This window comes from Molossus molossus, unplaced genomic scaffold, assembly GCF_014108415.1.
Source record: "Molossus molossus isolate mMolMol1 unplaced genomic scaffold, mMolMol1.p scaffold_m16_p_4, whole genome shotgun sequence".
In the NCBI taxonomy this organism is placed as follows: Eukaryota; Metazoa; Chordata; class Mammalia; order Chiroptera; family Molossidae; genus Molossus; species Molossus molossus.
The window spans coordinates 78,577,890-78,591,112 of record NW_023425377.1 but is presented as its reverse complement, the minus strand read 5'-3'; the positions used below and the strand labels follow the sequence as shown (position 1 = coordinate 78,591,112).

At 52.5% G+C, this 13,223-nt stretch overlaps 1 protein-coding gene across 3 annotated transcripts; it reads left to right on the top strand.

The window, feature by feature from the left end:
* The first annotated feature begins 218 nt into the window (after positions 1-218).
* SHD (Src homology 2 domain containing transforming protein D) lies at positions 219-7,182 on the top strand. Of its 3 annotated transcripts, XM_036241009.1 has the most exons (8): positions 219-250; positions 706-908; positions 1,078-1,394; positions 2,438-2,543; positions 2,628-2,816; positions 4,353-4,476; positions 5,702-5,821; positions 6,917-7,182. In XM_036241009.1, the coding sequence occupies exons 3-8, from the start codon at positions 1,107-1,109 to the stop codon at positions 7,134-7,136; spliced, it is 1,047 nt and encodes a 348-aa protein (XP_036096902.1). In that variant the 5' UTR covers positions 219-250; positions 706-908; positions 1,078-1,106; the 3' UTR covers positions 7,137-7,182. The 3 variants fall into 3 exon arrangements, with proteins under 3 accessions (XP_036096902.1, XP_036096903.1, XP_036096901.1); XM_036241010.1 differs by lacking the exons at positions 219-250; positions 706-908 and having other exon boundaries at positions 998-1,394; positions 6,920-7,182; XM_036241008.1 differs by lacking the exons at positions 219-250; positions 706-908 and having other exon boundaries at positions 998-1,394.
* Positions 7,183-13,223: the final 6,041 nt, after the last annotated feature.

The window sequence follows — 13,223 nt, the reverse complement described above, 5'->3', positions numbered from 1 at the left end:
TCAAGTCCAGCCCCCCATTTCCCGGCCAATTTCCACCTCCCTCCCTCTCCCCCACCCGCCTCTGCACCTCTCACACTCCTGAAGGTCAGCCCCTGTCGGCTCCCACCTCCCGCGCTCCTGCTCGCGCCGGCCAGCCTCTGCCCTCCGGGCCGCGTTCCTTCAGCTGCCGCGGCCTCGGCCCGAGACGCCTGCCTCGCATCCCCCTCCCTGCGTGGGCAGCGGCTCCCCTGCCTCCCCAGAACAGCCGAAGGTCTCAGTCACCTCCGAAGGGAACGCAGGAGGAGGGGAGGGAGTGGGGAAAGGTGCGGAGAGGGAGGTGGAGAACGGAGAACCCGTAACGTAGCTGCCCGGACCGGCCGGAGGCTGGTGGGGACGGGGGCGTCCGCCTGCGCACCCCTCCCCGAAGTCCCCCTCTGGGCTGCGCGCCGCCGGCGGCGTGTCAAGTCTCCGAAAACGGGCAGGGTTATTGCAGGAGGTTTTATTTCCCTTTGTGCCGGTGGCGGGGCCGGATCGAGGCGGCGGGGCGGGGGGCCGAGGGATGTGGCTCCCCCCGGAACGGTGGGGGGCGCCACAAAAGATGCACCGCGTCGGGGTCAAGGTCCCGGCGGCCCAACTTTGGGCAGGGCGCCCGCGCCCCGGGGGAGCCCGCCCGCTGCACTGAGAACCCGGGCGTCCGGACTGAGCCAGGGTTCGGGGCGTCCGCAGGCGGCGCTTTCCTCGACCCCTGGACCCCAGGAGGGATCCCCGAGCTTCCCGGAGGCAGAGTTGCACACAGGGACCTCACTGCCCGCAGAAACTCCACGCGCTGCGGCGGATGCCCCTCGCCCTGGCCGGACGACCCCACGCACGGCGGTCGGGGCCCCGCGGATCACCGTCTTCCCCCGCGGGCTTTTCAGAGCCCGGCTAAGGTGGGCTTTGGCGCTTCCTCCCTCCTCTGTCTCCTCCTTTTTCTCCCCTTTTTACCCCTTCTGAGCCCAGCCAAGGGGCACACCTGATCTTCTTCCTCCTCCTCCCACTCCTCCCCTTCCTCCTCTACCTTCCTGGGGGCTTTGCTGAGGAGGGGTCCCCCTCTGATAGTAGCCAGGTTTGGGGTGCTGCGGGCCCAAATGGCCAAGTGGCTACGGGACTACCTGAGCTTTGGCGGTCGGAGACCCCCTCCGCAGCCACCCACTCCCGACTACACGGAAAGCGACATCCTGCGGGCCTACCTGGAACAGAAGAATCTGGACTTCGAGGACCCTTATGAGGACGCGGACAGCCGCCTGGAGCCAGACCCTGCGGGCCCCGGGGACTCAAAGTACGACTCTCCCAAGCACCGGCTCATCAAGGTAGAGGCAGCCGACATGGCCGACGTGGCCCGAGCCAAGGTCTTGCTGGGCAGTGCAGGGGCAGAGGTGCGTGGCTAAGTGTCGGAAGCTGGGTGCCCAGGAGACTGGGTGGGGAGGGCAAGGCTGGGCCCCTGGACTTTGGGGAGCATGTTTAATGTGTGACTCCAGGGGCAGGCTAGGGTGCTAGCCAGATACTCCCCAGTCCTTCACCTGCTGGGTGAAGTTTGCTGTCTATCCCTTTTCAGTACACAGTGCTGGTCACACCAGTCTCTCTGACTGCCCTGCATTGTCCTCCTGACCTCCTACTGCCTGATTTCTCTCTCCAGTCCTCTTCCCTCCGCTTTCCTTCCTCTTGGCAGCTGGAGGGAGCTTCCTAAAACAGATCTGAGCAATTCACTCCCCACACCCCTCTTAAACATTCTCAACCCTGCTCTTTGAAATTCCTCTGCTGTTCCCATTTTACAGAAGTGGAAACTGAGGCTCACAGAAAAATAGAGAAGCAACTTGCTCAAGGTCACATGGCTCTAGCTCCAGACCTGCCTCCAATGTTCATGCTTTTTGTAGTATTTGTCTTAGAGAGGATCACTGCAAACCCTCAATGGAGACAGAGAAGGATTTGGGGAGGATTAGGAGAGACTGTGTTGGGTTGATGGCACAGAGAAAGGGAGGAGGAGGCCGGGACCTGGGATCAAAATCAGTTCTGTGACCCTGATCCAGTCACTTACCCTCTCTGTGCCTCGGTTTCCTCATCTGTCAAATGGGGTCAATGTGCATACTGGGTGTTCATATGACAAGTCAATATATGTAAAGCCTTTTGAACAGTACTGGCAGCTGATAAACATTAAAATTATTGAAGAAGGGAGGCAAGGGATCTGTGTCGGGAAGGATCAGAACTGTGTGAAGGAAGGGAGCAAGGGAAGCTAGCATCTGTCTGTAAACATTCACGGGTTACTCCCTCCCTGCTCCCACCCTCCAAAAGAGAACTGCATGAAGGTTTGTGTCAGATGGCCCAGAGAAGGCCGGCAGGGGTGTACCATCACCAAGCAGGGAGTATCCAGAGCCAGGCTTGGTCCCCCTGGGCCTGTGAACCCCCTTCCTTCTCTCCCCAGTTGGAAGTTGACACTGAGTACTCAGACCCCTTTGATGCCCAGCCACATCCCCCACCCCCAGATGATGGCTACATGGAACCCTATGATGCCCAGCGGGTTATGAGTGGTGAGTAAGCAGGGCTTGGGGGAGGGTGACAGGGTCCCAGGTGGGAGTGGGAGTGGGATCTGACCAGTGTCCCCCGCCTCCCAGATCTGCCTTGCAGGGCAGTGCAGCTGTATGACACTCCCTATGAGGAGCAGGATGGGGAGCCAGGACACAGGCCCCTTTCAGGGCAGAAGCCTCGACAGAGCCGGCTGCCCCAGGAAGATGAACGGCCAGCAGATGAGTATGATCAGCCCTGGGAGTGGAAGAAAGACCACATCTCCAAGGCATTTGCAGGTGCTTCTCTGACGCAGGCCTGGACTTCTAAATGTCTGAGTCCCTCTATTTCCTGCTCTGGTCACATCCCCTGGGTTTTTTTTTCTTCTGTTTTTTTTTTTTTTTAATCCTCATCCAAGGACATTATTTGCATTTATCTTCAGATAGAGCAGGAGGGAGAGAAGGGGGAAAGAGAGACAGAAACATTGATGTGAGAGAGACACATCGTGAGAGAGACACATCGACTGTCGGGTTGCCACCCACTCAACCTCAACCGGGGCTGGGGACAAACTGCAACCAGTACATACCTTTAGCGGGAACCGAACTTGGGACTCTCTGGTCCGCGGGCCGACGCTCTAACCGCTGAGCCAAACTGGCCAGGGCACATCCCCTGTTTTAACTTACAAAGTAGACTCCAATTATCTGCCACTTGGTTAGTTTGTTAATTTTCACTGAATTGTGAATGACTGATAGCCATAGATTTCTCTTCCAAGGAAGAAACTGTCTTCCTTGGAAACTGAAACACCCTTTAGAATGCAATAGGGCCTACTCATTCTGCTCAGTATAGTGAAGGGAAAGGCTTTGACCTGGGTTTGTGTCACTTACTTGGGCAAACCATTTTATCTCCCTGAGTCTCAGTTTCTCTACCTGTAAAATGGGAATCATTATGGTATCTACTGAATAGGGTTCTTGGAAATTGAGTGCTATAAAATGCTCAATTACATAGGAGTTGTTGGGGGGAGAGAGTAGCATTTCTTTCTTTCTTTTCTTTTTTTTAATCCTCACCAGAGGACATTTTTGCATTTATCTTCAGATAGAGCGGGAGGGAGAGAGGAAGGAAGAGAGAGAGAAAAACATCGATGTGAGAGAGACACATCAACTGGCTGCCACCCACATGACCCCAAACGGGGCTGGGGACAAACTGTAACCTATGTGCCCTTAGCAGGAACCAAACCTGCGTCTCTCTGGTCCACGGGCCGACACACTAACCCCTGAGCCAAACCGGCCAGGGCGAGAATAGCATTTCTTTGTAGCTATCATCAGTTAGACTTGGGTAAGCTTGGACAAGTCTGTGAATCTCAGTTTCCTCTTCTATAAAAGGAGTAACAATAAGATCAGCTTTTTTTTTTTTTTAAGTCAAGGACTAAAATTAGCTTTAAGAAATAAAATAACTTGGACCAGTAAGAGTTGTGCGAACCCAAATTTGCCCATAAGTTGTAATGACAGGGAGGGGAATTTGAACTCAGTGCCTCAGTTTACTTGTCTGTATATTGGGGATTGTTATCTTGTTCTATGATTTGCTGGGAATGGGGCAAAATTCCAACCCACCCCTTTAGCCATGACCCCTGCTCTCTGATTTGTCACTCATGAAACTGCCCCGGCCTTCTATGCCACTAGACTTATGGATGACTACACTCCTTTCCTCTGAAAGCCAATCTGTTGTTCCCATACCAATTGGGCCCTGGCCTCTCCTCTTCTGGACTCCATTGGCTTGTTCCCACCTCGCCCCCCAGGTAGGTTGGACTTAAACTTTACTCTCTAACCCTCCCCCTCCAGTGCAGTTTGACAGTCCAGAGTGGGAAAGGACCCCAGGCTCAGCCAAGGAGCTCCGGAGACCCCCACCCAGAAGCCCCCATCCTGCAGAGCGCGTGGACCCCGCCCTGCCCCTGGAGAAACAGCCGTGAGTGGGGAAACTGAAGATGGAAAAGCTGGGTTGAATCCCTCCCGGCCCCATACCAGCTACAAATTGCCCGGATTAGGGGAGCCGGTTCGTTCGTTCTTTCATTCATTTCTTTTTCATTCGTTCATTTCTTCAATTACTCTTCACTGGGCGCCAGTGCCTGCTGTGCGCCAGACCACTTAGCTAGATGCAAAGCAGAATCAGATGGAGTCTCAGGTCCCTCTGGCATCAGACTCCAGGTTCAAATCCCTGCTCTGTATCTCCTAGCCGTGCGACCTTGAGCACTTAATTTCTCTGAGTCTTGCGCTTAAAACCCCAAGATGGTACGTAGCTCAGTACAGAGGGATTTCCTCCCTTCACTTGGGTGAAGCTTATAAAAACTGAGAACAGAGACAGAAACCATTCTCATCCCCAGGGTAGGACTGGGAAGAATAGGGTTTTATTGTTTTTGGTACGTGCCCCTATCGGGAACCAAACCTGGGTCTCTCTGGTTCGCAGGCCGACGCTCCAACCGCTGAGCCAAACAGGCGAGGGCAAGAATAGGATTTTGAAGAGGTTCCAACTTTGGGCTGGGGCAAGGTGCACGAGCTGGGAGGGCTTGGGTCTTCTCTGTGTCCCTCCAGCCTAGCAGCCCTTGAGGAACTCTCTAAGCCCCACCCAGACCCCAGCCCTGTGGGTGTGTTTATCACAGTCATTCCAAGCCTTGTAGGTGGGCATAAACCCTGGCTAATTAACACTACAGCATAGGGTGAGAAGTTTATTCTCTTTTCAATTTTCTTTCCATACAAACAACCACAAAGTCCCTGATGCTCATCTGTCTCTGACACCTTGCTCACAATGGCTACCTCTCTCCGAGCATGTTAAAGAAAAAATATTAAGTAAAGAATGGTACAGGTGGGTGAGGATACAGGATGTGGCAAATCTTGTAAAAGTGATACGCAATTGATTTAAGTTGGGGAAGTAAGGAGCGGGCTGAACTATCCAGCCCAGGGAGGCTGTTAAGATCAAGGTCATGTGTAACTGTTGAATTGGCCAGAGCAGCTCCACACTGACTGGGCTCAGCTGCCTCCCTGGGGGAACCAGGCTCCTCTTGAGAAACCCAAGGGAATTTTTCTCTCGATTGCCTGGAGGTCAAAAGCCCTTTAACCAGCTGTGCCTGTACCAGACCCCGTGGTGTGTTTGAAGGGGGGTCGCCCTTCCTGAGACATCTGCCCCCACACCCCAGATGGTTTCATGGCCCTCTGAGCCGGGCAGATGCCGAAAACCTCCTCTTGCTCTGCAAGGAAGGCAGCTACCTTGTGCGGTTCAGCGAGACCAACCCCCAAGACTGCTCCCTGTCCCTCAGGTGAGACCCCAGCCTCTTGGAGGAACCGAAGGTCACAGGACCGCATGTGTCACGTTTTCGGGTTAATTCAGTGGGAGCAGAAGGATGTAGCCCCAGTAGCCAGTGGGCATGGCTTTCAGGCCAGTGAGTGGGACTCATGGGACCAGTGGGTAGGGCTTCCAGGGAGACCACAGGCAAGGTTCCTTCTGAGAATGAACTCCCCGTCACTGGAGGTATGCAAGAAGATGGAGTGGAAGCCATACAGTAGATCTAGGACTTGGGTGAGATGGAGAACCAGATATCAATTTTCTTTGGACTCCCCCAGTCCAAAAGTTAAAATATATATTCACTTGTGTCTGTATGGGGCCAGAATCTGAGTAGCCCTGCAGGCATTTGAGTTTGAGAGCCTGGTTCTATGTGCTTCTCTGCCTAAGATTCTAAGTGTGTCTGATTATACAACACTCCTAAGATTCTACTAGGTATCTGAGTGTGAGATTGCTAAAAGATTGAAGAGGGCTTTGGAGGCAGGTTCAAATCCTGCTTCTACCACTTTCTAGCTGTATGACTAGCTAAATTATTCAGCCTCTCTGGGCCTTGGTTTCCTCGTTTATGAAAGGAGGGTAATAGCATCAACTTCACGGTAATACTGCAATGATTAAATGGAAAGAAATACATGAAAAAATGTTGAGAACAGTGCCCCAGAAACAGGAAGTACTTGATTCATATTAACGATGTTGATAAAATGATCCCCAGGTTCTACATCATTCCACCCACCAGAGACAGAAAGGAAAGGTACCTCAGACTGGGGGTTAACTAGTGGGGAGGTCAGGCAGGGTTGCACCAGGGGTCAGGAGGTTTGGAGAGAAAGTGCAGGTCATGTCTGGGGGTGGGGGGAACTGTCCCCTGGCAGGACCTCTGTCCTGCCTAGATAAGTGACAAGCATAGAAGGCATTCCTGCTGTGTGGAGCAAGCCAACACCTTGGTACCAACTAGCTGTTTACTGCAAATATTTGGGGATACCAGCCCCAGGTCCTAGGGGCCAGGTGGGGGTGGCTTCAGGGTTGGAGTGTGCTGGGGTCTGGGGTGCTCAAGGCCCCATATGATGCCATTCCCCAGAAGCAGCCAGGGCTTCCTGCATCTGAAGTTTTCGAGGACCCGAGAGAACCAGTTGGTGCTGGGTCAGCACAGCGGCCCCTTCGCCAGTGTGCCCGAGCTGGTGCTCCATTACAGCTCACGCCCGCTGCCTGTGCAGGGCGCCGAGCACCTGGCCCTGCTGTACCCGGTGGTCACGCAGAGCCCCTGCCCTGCGGCCTCTGCCCCCTGCCCTGCTCCGTGAGGCTGAGATTCACTGGCTGCAAATGCTGGAGGCCTTTCCAGTCCTGGAGGAGGCCAGGAGGAGAGACTTCCTACTCTCCCAGGCCCTGAGTCTTCTACGGGCTGCCTTCTTAGCCCCCTTCTGGATTCTAGGGTCCGAGATTGTGTCTGCAAGTCCTCTGGCCTGGAAAATAAATAAGTTATTGTGTATTTCAAGTGTCCTTACTGGGAGGCCGGGATCCCAGCCCCCTGGGAAGGATGAAAAAGACCAACACTTGGAGGGAGAAAGGCATCCCCAGCTCCTCGTTTTGGGGACAGAGCTGGGGTTGGAAGCTGAATTGCTCACAGGGGGGACCAAGATTCCGAAAGCTGTTGACAGTGGAGCCCCACAGATAAAAAAGATAAAGAAACCCAGAGAGGGCTCTCAGGCCAGCCCCGCCCCCACCCAGCCCTTCCTCCCCTTTGGGGTGGGCAGCTGAGGCCTGATGCTGCTGCTGAAAGGACATCTGTCCCCATGGAAACAGCAGAAGTGGGGGAGGGGAGCCAGGCCCAGCTGGTGTCACTTCAAGGTGACTGTTGGGCAGGAGACCTTGGAGGCTGATAAATGCCAGGGAGTCCCGATCTCCCTCCTCACCCCCATCTCCAAGCGTACCTGGGGGGAGATAAAGCTGGGGACTGCGGCTTCCAGCTCAGGGCACTATTTGGAGGTGGGGCATCACTTTTCTGCTAAGTGGACATGTCCCTCCAAGGATAAGAAGGGGGAGCTGACGAGTTGTCACAGAGCACCATTGCCACAGTGGACCTCTCCAGCCATCCCTGGGGATCCTGGGGCCCCCAGATGACCCCTCGAATCTTTTTAGCTCCCTCAAGTCACCACAGGGTCTGGATTTGCCTTCTTCATAAGCCTTGATTGGTTATTCTGGGGGCAAGGGAGAGGTCCATGGTCAAAGAAATAAGGACAGGGTCTCAGGACGGGCTGCTGGGCTCCCTGACACCACCGGAACCAGTTCTGACCGGTTGTGACGCCTCTTCACACTTCAGAGGACCCTGGGCCAGAAGACACTCAGCCTGTAGAAATAGGGTGACTGGGGCTGGGCAAGGTTTGGGGGCCAGATGCCACTGAGGGGTTGAGGGTGGGGAAACGAGATGGGATAGAAGCTATGGACTCGCTGGCCCTCCTGGGGGACGCCCAGCACCTTCCCTCCACAGGCCATGCCTCAGTCTTCTTGGGGGCCCCCTGGGCCAGTACAGGAAGTTGCTATAAAGGGCATTACCTCTTCAGGAGGGATGACAAAGACTAAGAAGGGGCAGTCACTTTAGAGAGCTTGGCTTTTTCCAGCTCACTTCTGGGGGCTTTGTCTCTGCTTCTGAAAAGCATGGATGTAGGGGGTAGCCTTCTCCATCTATTCCCCTCTTTTCATCCCCCAACCCCGCCTCCCTCCTAGAAGTAGTAGACGGGGACACAGTCCATCCTCACCAAGTGGCTGCAGTTCCCACCTCTGCCATGGGGAGGAGGGGTCACAAGTGGATGGCCGGGCCTCAGGAACCATCTGCCCTGGCGCAGCTACCTGCCCCCTTACCTGGGTCTTTGTGCCCCAAGAGGCGGCCCCAGAGCCCAGCGCCCAGCGAGACACAGCCATGGCCATGCCCCTACCAGCAGCACAGAGAGTCCTGGGAAGAAGGCAGGAGGTGGGGGAGGGGGGAGGGACACCAGGTGAGGCTCACCTGGGAAGCCAGAGATCTGGTTTGGTTCCACAGCAGGCCACCTGCGAGAAGAAACCCGTCTGGGATTGCTCATGCTCCAGTCCAGCCTCCTGCACCGTTGGGGGTCAGAGCCTCCCAGCCTTCACGGTGCTAACATGCTGTTTGAGTTTGGGCAGGTGCTGGCTCTAAACCTGTTTCATCTTCTGAAAGACGAAGCTAACATTCCTATCTTGCTGGAATAATTGCCAAATGGATTTTTTTCATCTTGAGTTCTGTCACCTCGATCAAGAGCTCCAATCATCCTCGTGGTGGCCGCCATCACCCTGATCACGAGGGATCAATGACCTGCCTAAGGTCACTCAGCAAGTGAATGGCAGGGTGGGGATGTGCTTCCAGGTCTGTGTAATTGACACGACCCCCAGCCAAAGGTTCCTTCTGCTGCAGCTGAAGCCCAGCAGCACCAACCCCTTCATCTTCATGTTCAAACATTGGCAGCGGTCCCTGGGGACTGTGAAGCAACTGTTCAGGGGTGGGAAAGCCAGCTGTGTGGAGCTGGACCCGTGCCCACCTGTTCTCTCACAGCTGCCAACAACTCACAGCCTGGTGCCTCTGCTAATTAGTAATTGGCCCCCTCATCACTGGAGGGGTACGGGGTGGCAGGACAGCCATAACACACTGCCCTGGAGGTAGGCAGTGCGCGGGTCCTGCCAGCTGGAGAACCAGCATCTCGGGGCTGGGAGCCAGGGTGGTGCTCCATTCTGCCTGGTGGGTGCTGGGCATGTGCCTGAGGCCAATAGAAACCACCGAGAAAGTGTGAGCCCTGTCTGAGTCAGCGTGGGTCTCCAGCCCCTGCTCAAGGTTTGGCCTGTAAGGGGTACTATGCAGAGATGGGGAGTGTGTGAACCGGGCTTGAAAGAAAGCTGGCCGTGCCCTGGCCAGTTTGGCTCAGCATTTAGAGCGTCGGCCTGCAGTCCGGAGAGACCCGGGTTCGGTTCCCGCTAAGGGCACGTACTTCGGTTGCAGTTTGTCCCCAGCCCTGGTTGGTCGTGCGGGTGGCAGCCACTCGATGTGTCCCTTCACATTGATGTTTCTCTCTCTCTCTCCCTTCCTCTCTCTCCATCCCACTCTATCTGTACAAAAAAAAAAAAGGAAAAATATCCTCGGGTGAGGATAAAAAAAAAAAAAAAAAGAAAGCTAGCCGTATCACTGGCTTGTGTGCATCACTGGATACGTCTTGACCCTCTCTGGGCCTCAGCTTTCTCATCTGTAAACCGAGGCAGCTGTCTTTGCTGATCCAGAGAGTTCTTTCCAGCTTGGAGAGTCAGTGGCTTTCAATTCTGGAGTCTAGAATTCTCTGCTCTTACTCTGAGATTGCAAAATTCTAAGAATCTGTCTGCTTAAACTGTTTAAGATACTGCAGTTCTGCCCTGGCCAGTTTGGCTCAGCGGTTGGAGCATCAGCCCACGGTCCAGAGAGACCTGGGTTTGGTTCCCGCTAAGGGCACGTACCTCAGTTGCAGTTTGTCCCCGGCCCTGGTTGGTCGTGTGGGTGGCAGCCACTCGATGTGTCCCTTCACATCAATGTTTCTCTCTCTCTTCCTCCCTCTCCACTCACTCTATCTGAAGATGAATGCAAGTGTCCTCGGGTGAGGATACAAAAAAAAAAAAGAGAGAGAGATACTGCAGTTCTAAGATTCTAGAATCATTCATTCCTTTATTTCAGTGTTCCTCAACCATTTTTTTTTTATCCTCACCCGAGGACATTTTTCGATATTTTGTTCAGATAGAGAGAGAGGGTGAGAGAGAGAGAGAGAGAGAAAGAAAGAAACATCAACGTGAAAGAGACACATCGAGTGGCTGCCACTAGCCTGACCCATTCATGGTTGGGGACAAACTGTAACTGAGGTACATGCCCTTAGCGGGAACCAAACCAGGGTCTCTCTGGACCGCAGGCTGACGCTTTAACTGCTGAGCCAAACTGGCCAGGGCCTCAATAATTTTTTTATTGTCACTCCCTTGAGACTTGAAAAAATTTTAATTTCTTCCCCCATGAAAATTTAATACCACAGATATACTGTAAATCTGTTTGTGCATTATATGCATATCTGTGCTTAATACACAGAAAGAGTAAGATTTTCTTTGCTCCCCAAGAACCAATTTTTGCCTCCTTAAAAGTGATCTGCCCTAATGAGAACAAATACTTAGTTCTTTTTTTTTTGGTATGTGCCCCTAGCAGGAACCGAACCCAGGACTCTCTGGTCCACAGGCCGATGCTCCAACTGCTGAGCCAAACCAGCCAGGGCATACTTTAGTTCTTTTTTTTCAAGTCTGCAGTGTTTATTTTGCTTGTTTGTTTTTACTTAAAAAATTTTTTCCCCTTTATTGATTTTAGAGAGAGAGGAAGTGAGAGGGAGAGAGAGATAAAAACATTGATGAAAGCCCTGGCCAGTTTGGCTCAGCGGTTGAGCATCGGCATGCAGGCCAGAGAGTCCCGGGTTCGGTTCCTGCTAGGGGCACATACCAAAAAAAAAAGAAAGAAACATCGATGAAAGAGAACATTGATTGGCTGCCTCCAGCATGCCCCCCCACTGGGGATTGGACCCACAACCTGGGCATGCGCCCTGACTGGGAATCGAACCAGCGACCTCTTGGTGCATGGGTCGACGCTCAACCATTGAGCCACACTGGCTGGACTGTTTGTTTTCACTTTTTAATTGAATTTATTGAGGTGATATTGCTTAATAAAATTATATAGGTTTCAAGTGTACAATTCTATAATACAGTATCTGTATGTTGTATTGTGTATTCACCACCCTACACATGCTATAGTTCTAAGAGACAATAATTTTATGGCCCTAGGATTCTAGAACAGCAAGTCTATTTTGTGGTTCACGATTCTAGAATTGGCCTAGGTACAACCGAAATGTGTATGTATGCTGACCAAAAGACACGTTCTAGATTGTTCACTGCAGCCTTGTTCAGAAGAGTCAAAACCCAAAGCTGCCCAAATGCCGTCAGTAGGAAACCGGGCTGATAAATGGCATAGGAGTCATCTATTGGAATACTCTACTGCAAGGAAAAAGAACAAGCCTCTGCTACATGCACTCACATGGATGAATCTTCCAGACATCATGTGAAGCAAAAGAAGTCAGACGTAGCCCTGGCTGGTTTGGCTCAGCAGTTAGAACGTTGGCCTGTGGACCAGAGTCCTGGGTTTGGTTCCTGCTAGGGGCACGTACCAAACAAACAAACAAACAAACAAAAAAGTCAGACACCAAAGAGAATATACGCTATGCTTCCATTTGAATAAAACAGAAAACCAGTAAAATGGATCCATGCTGCTAGAAATCTGGATCGTGTTGGGGGGGGGGTAGCTGTGAGGCCGGTTCGAGGAGGCTGGACATGTATTTCTTGAGCTGGGGGAGGGTGTATAGGTGAGCTCTGGCTATGAAAATCAATTGCTTTAGTCTGAATATGCACTCCTCCAAGTGCATTTGTTGAATTCTAACCACCAAGGATGATGGTATTAGGAGGTGCCTTTTGGATGTGATTAGTTCATGAGGGTGTGGCCCCCATGGACTTGCCCTTCTGCCATGTGAGAACACAGTGAGAAGATGCTGCCTATGAACCAGGAAGAGGTTCCTCACCAGAACACAACACGCTGGTACTTTGATCTTGGACTTCCAGCCTCCAGAATTATGGAAATAAATTTCCATTGTTTATAAAGCGCCTAGTCTGCAGTATTTTGTTATAGCAGCCAGAACAGATTGACATTCATTGAGCTGTATATTCCTCTGTATATAGGATATGCTTTAATGACACGTTGAAAAGAAAGATTCTGGAATTTTTTTGTTTTTGTTTTCGTTTTCTTTATTGATTTTAGAGAGAAACATCAATGAGAGAGAACGACTGGCCACCTCCTGCATGCCCCCCACTGGGGACTGGGCCCACAACCTGGACATGTGCCCTGACCGGGAATGGAACCAGAGACCTCTTGGTGCATGGGTCAATGCTCAACCACTAAGCCACACCAGCTGGGCTGGAATTGTTTTTAATAAAAACTCCAGAATTATATGTATTCAAGAGTCTTTATGACTGTGATATTCCAGAACTTAGTTCAGCCAACTCTACAGCCTGCAGATCAAATTCAACCCACTGCTTGTTTCTTCAAATAAAGTTGTGTGTGTGTGTGTTTTAATTTTTTTTATTGGTTTAGAGAAAAGGAAGGGGGAGAGAGAGAGAAACATTGATCAGCTGCCTCCTTCACGCCCCCACCAGGGATCAAGCCCGCAACCTGGGCACCTGACCAGGACTCGGACGGGCAACCTCTCAGTGCCTGGGAAGATACCCAATCAACTGAGCCACACCGGCCAGAGCTCAAATAAAGTTTTATTGGAACCCAGCCC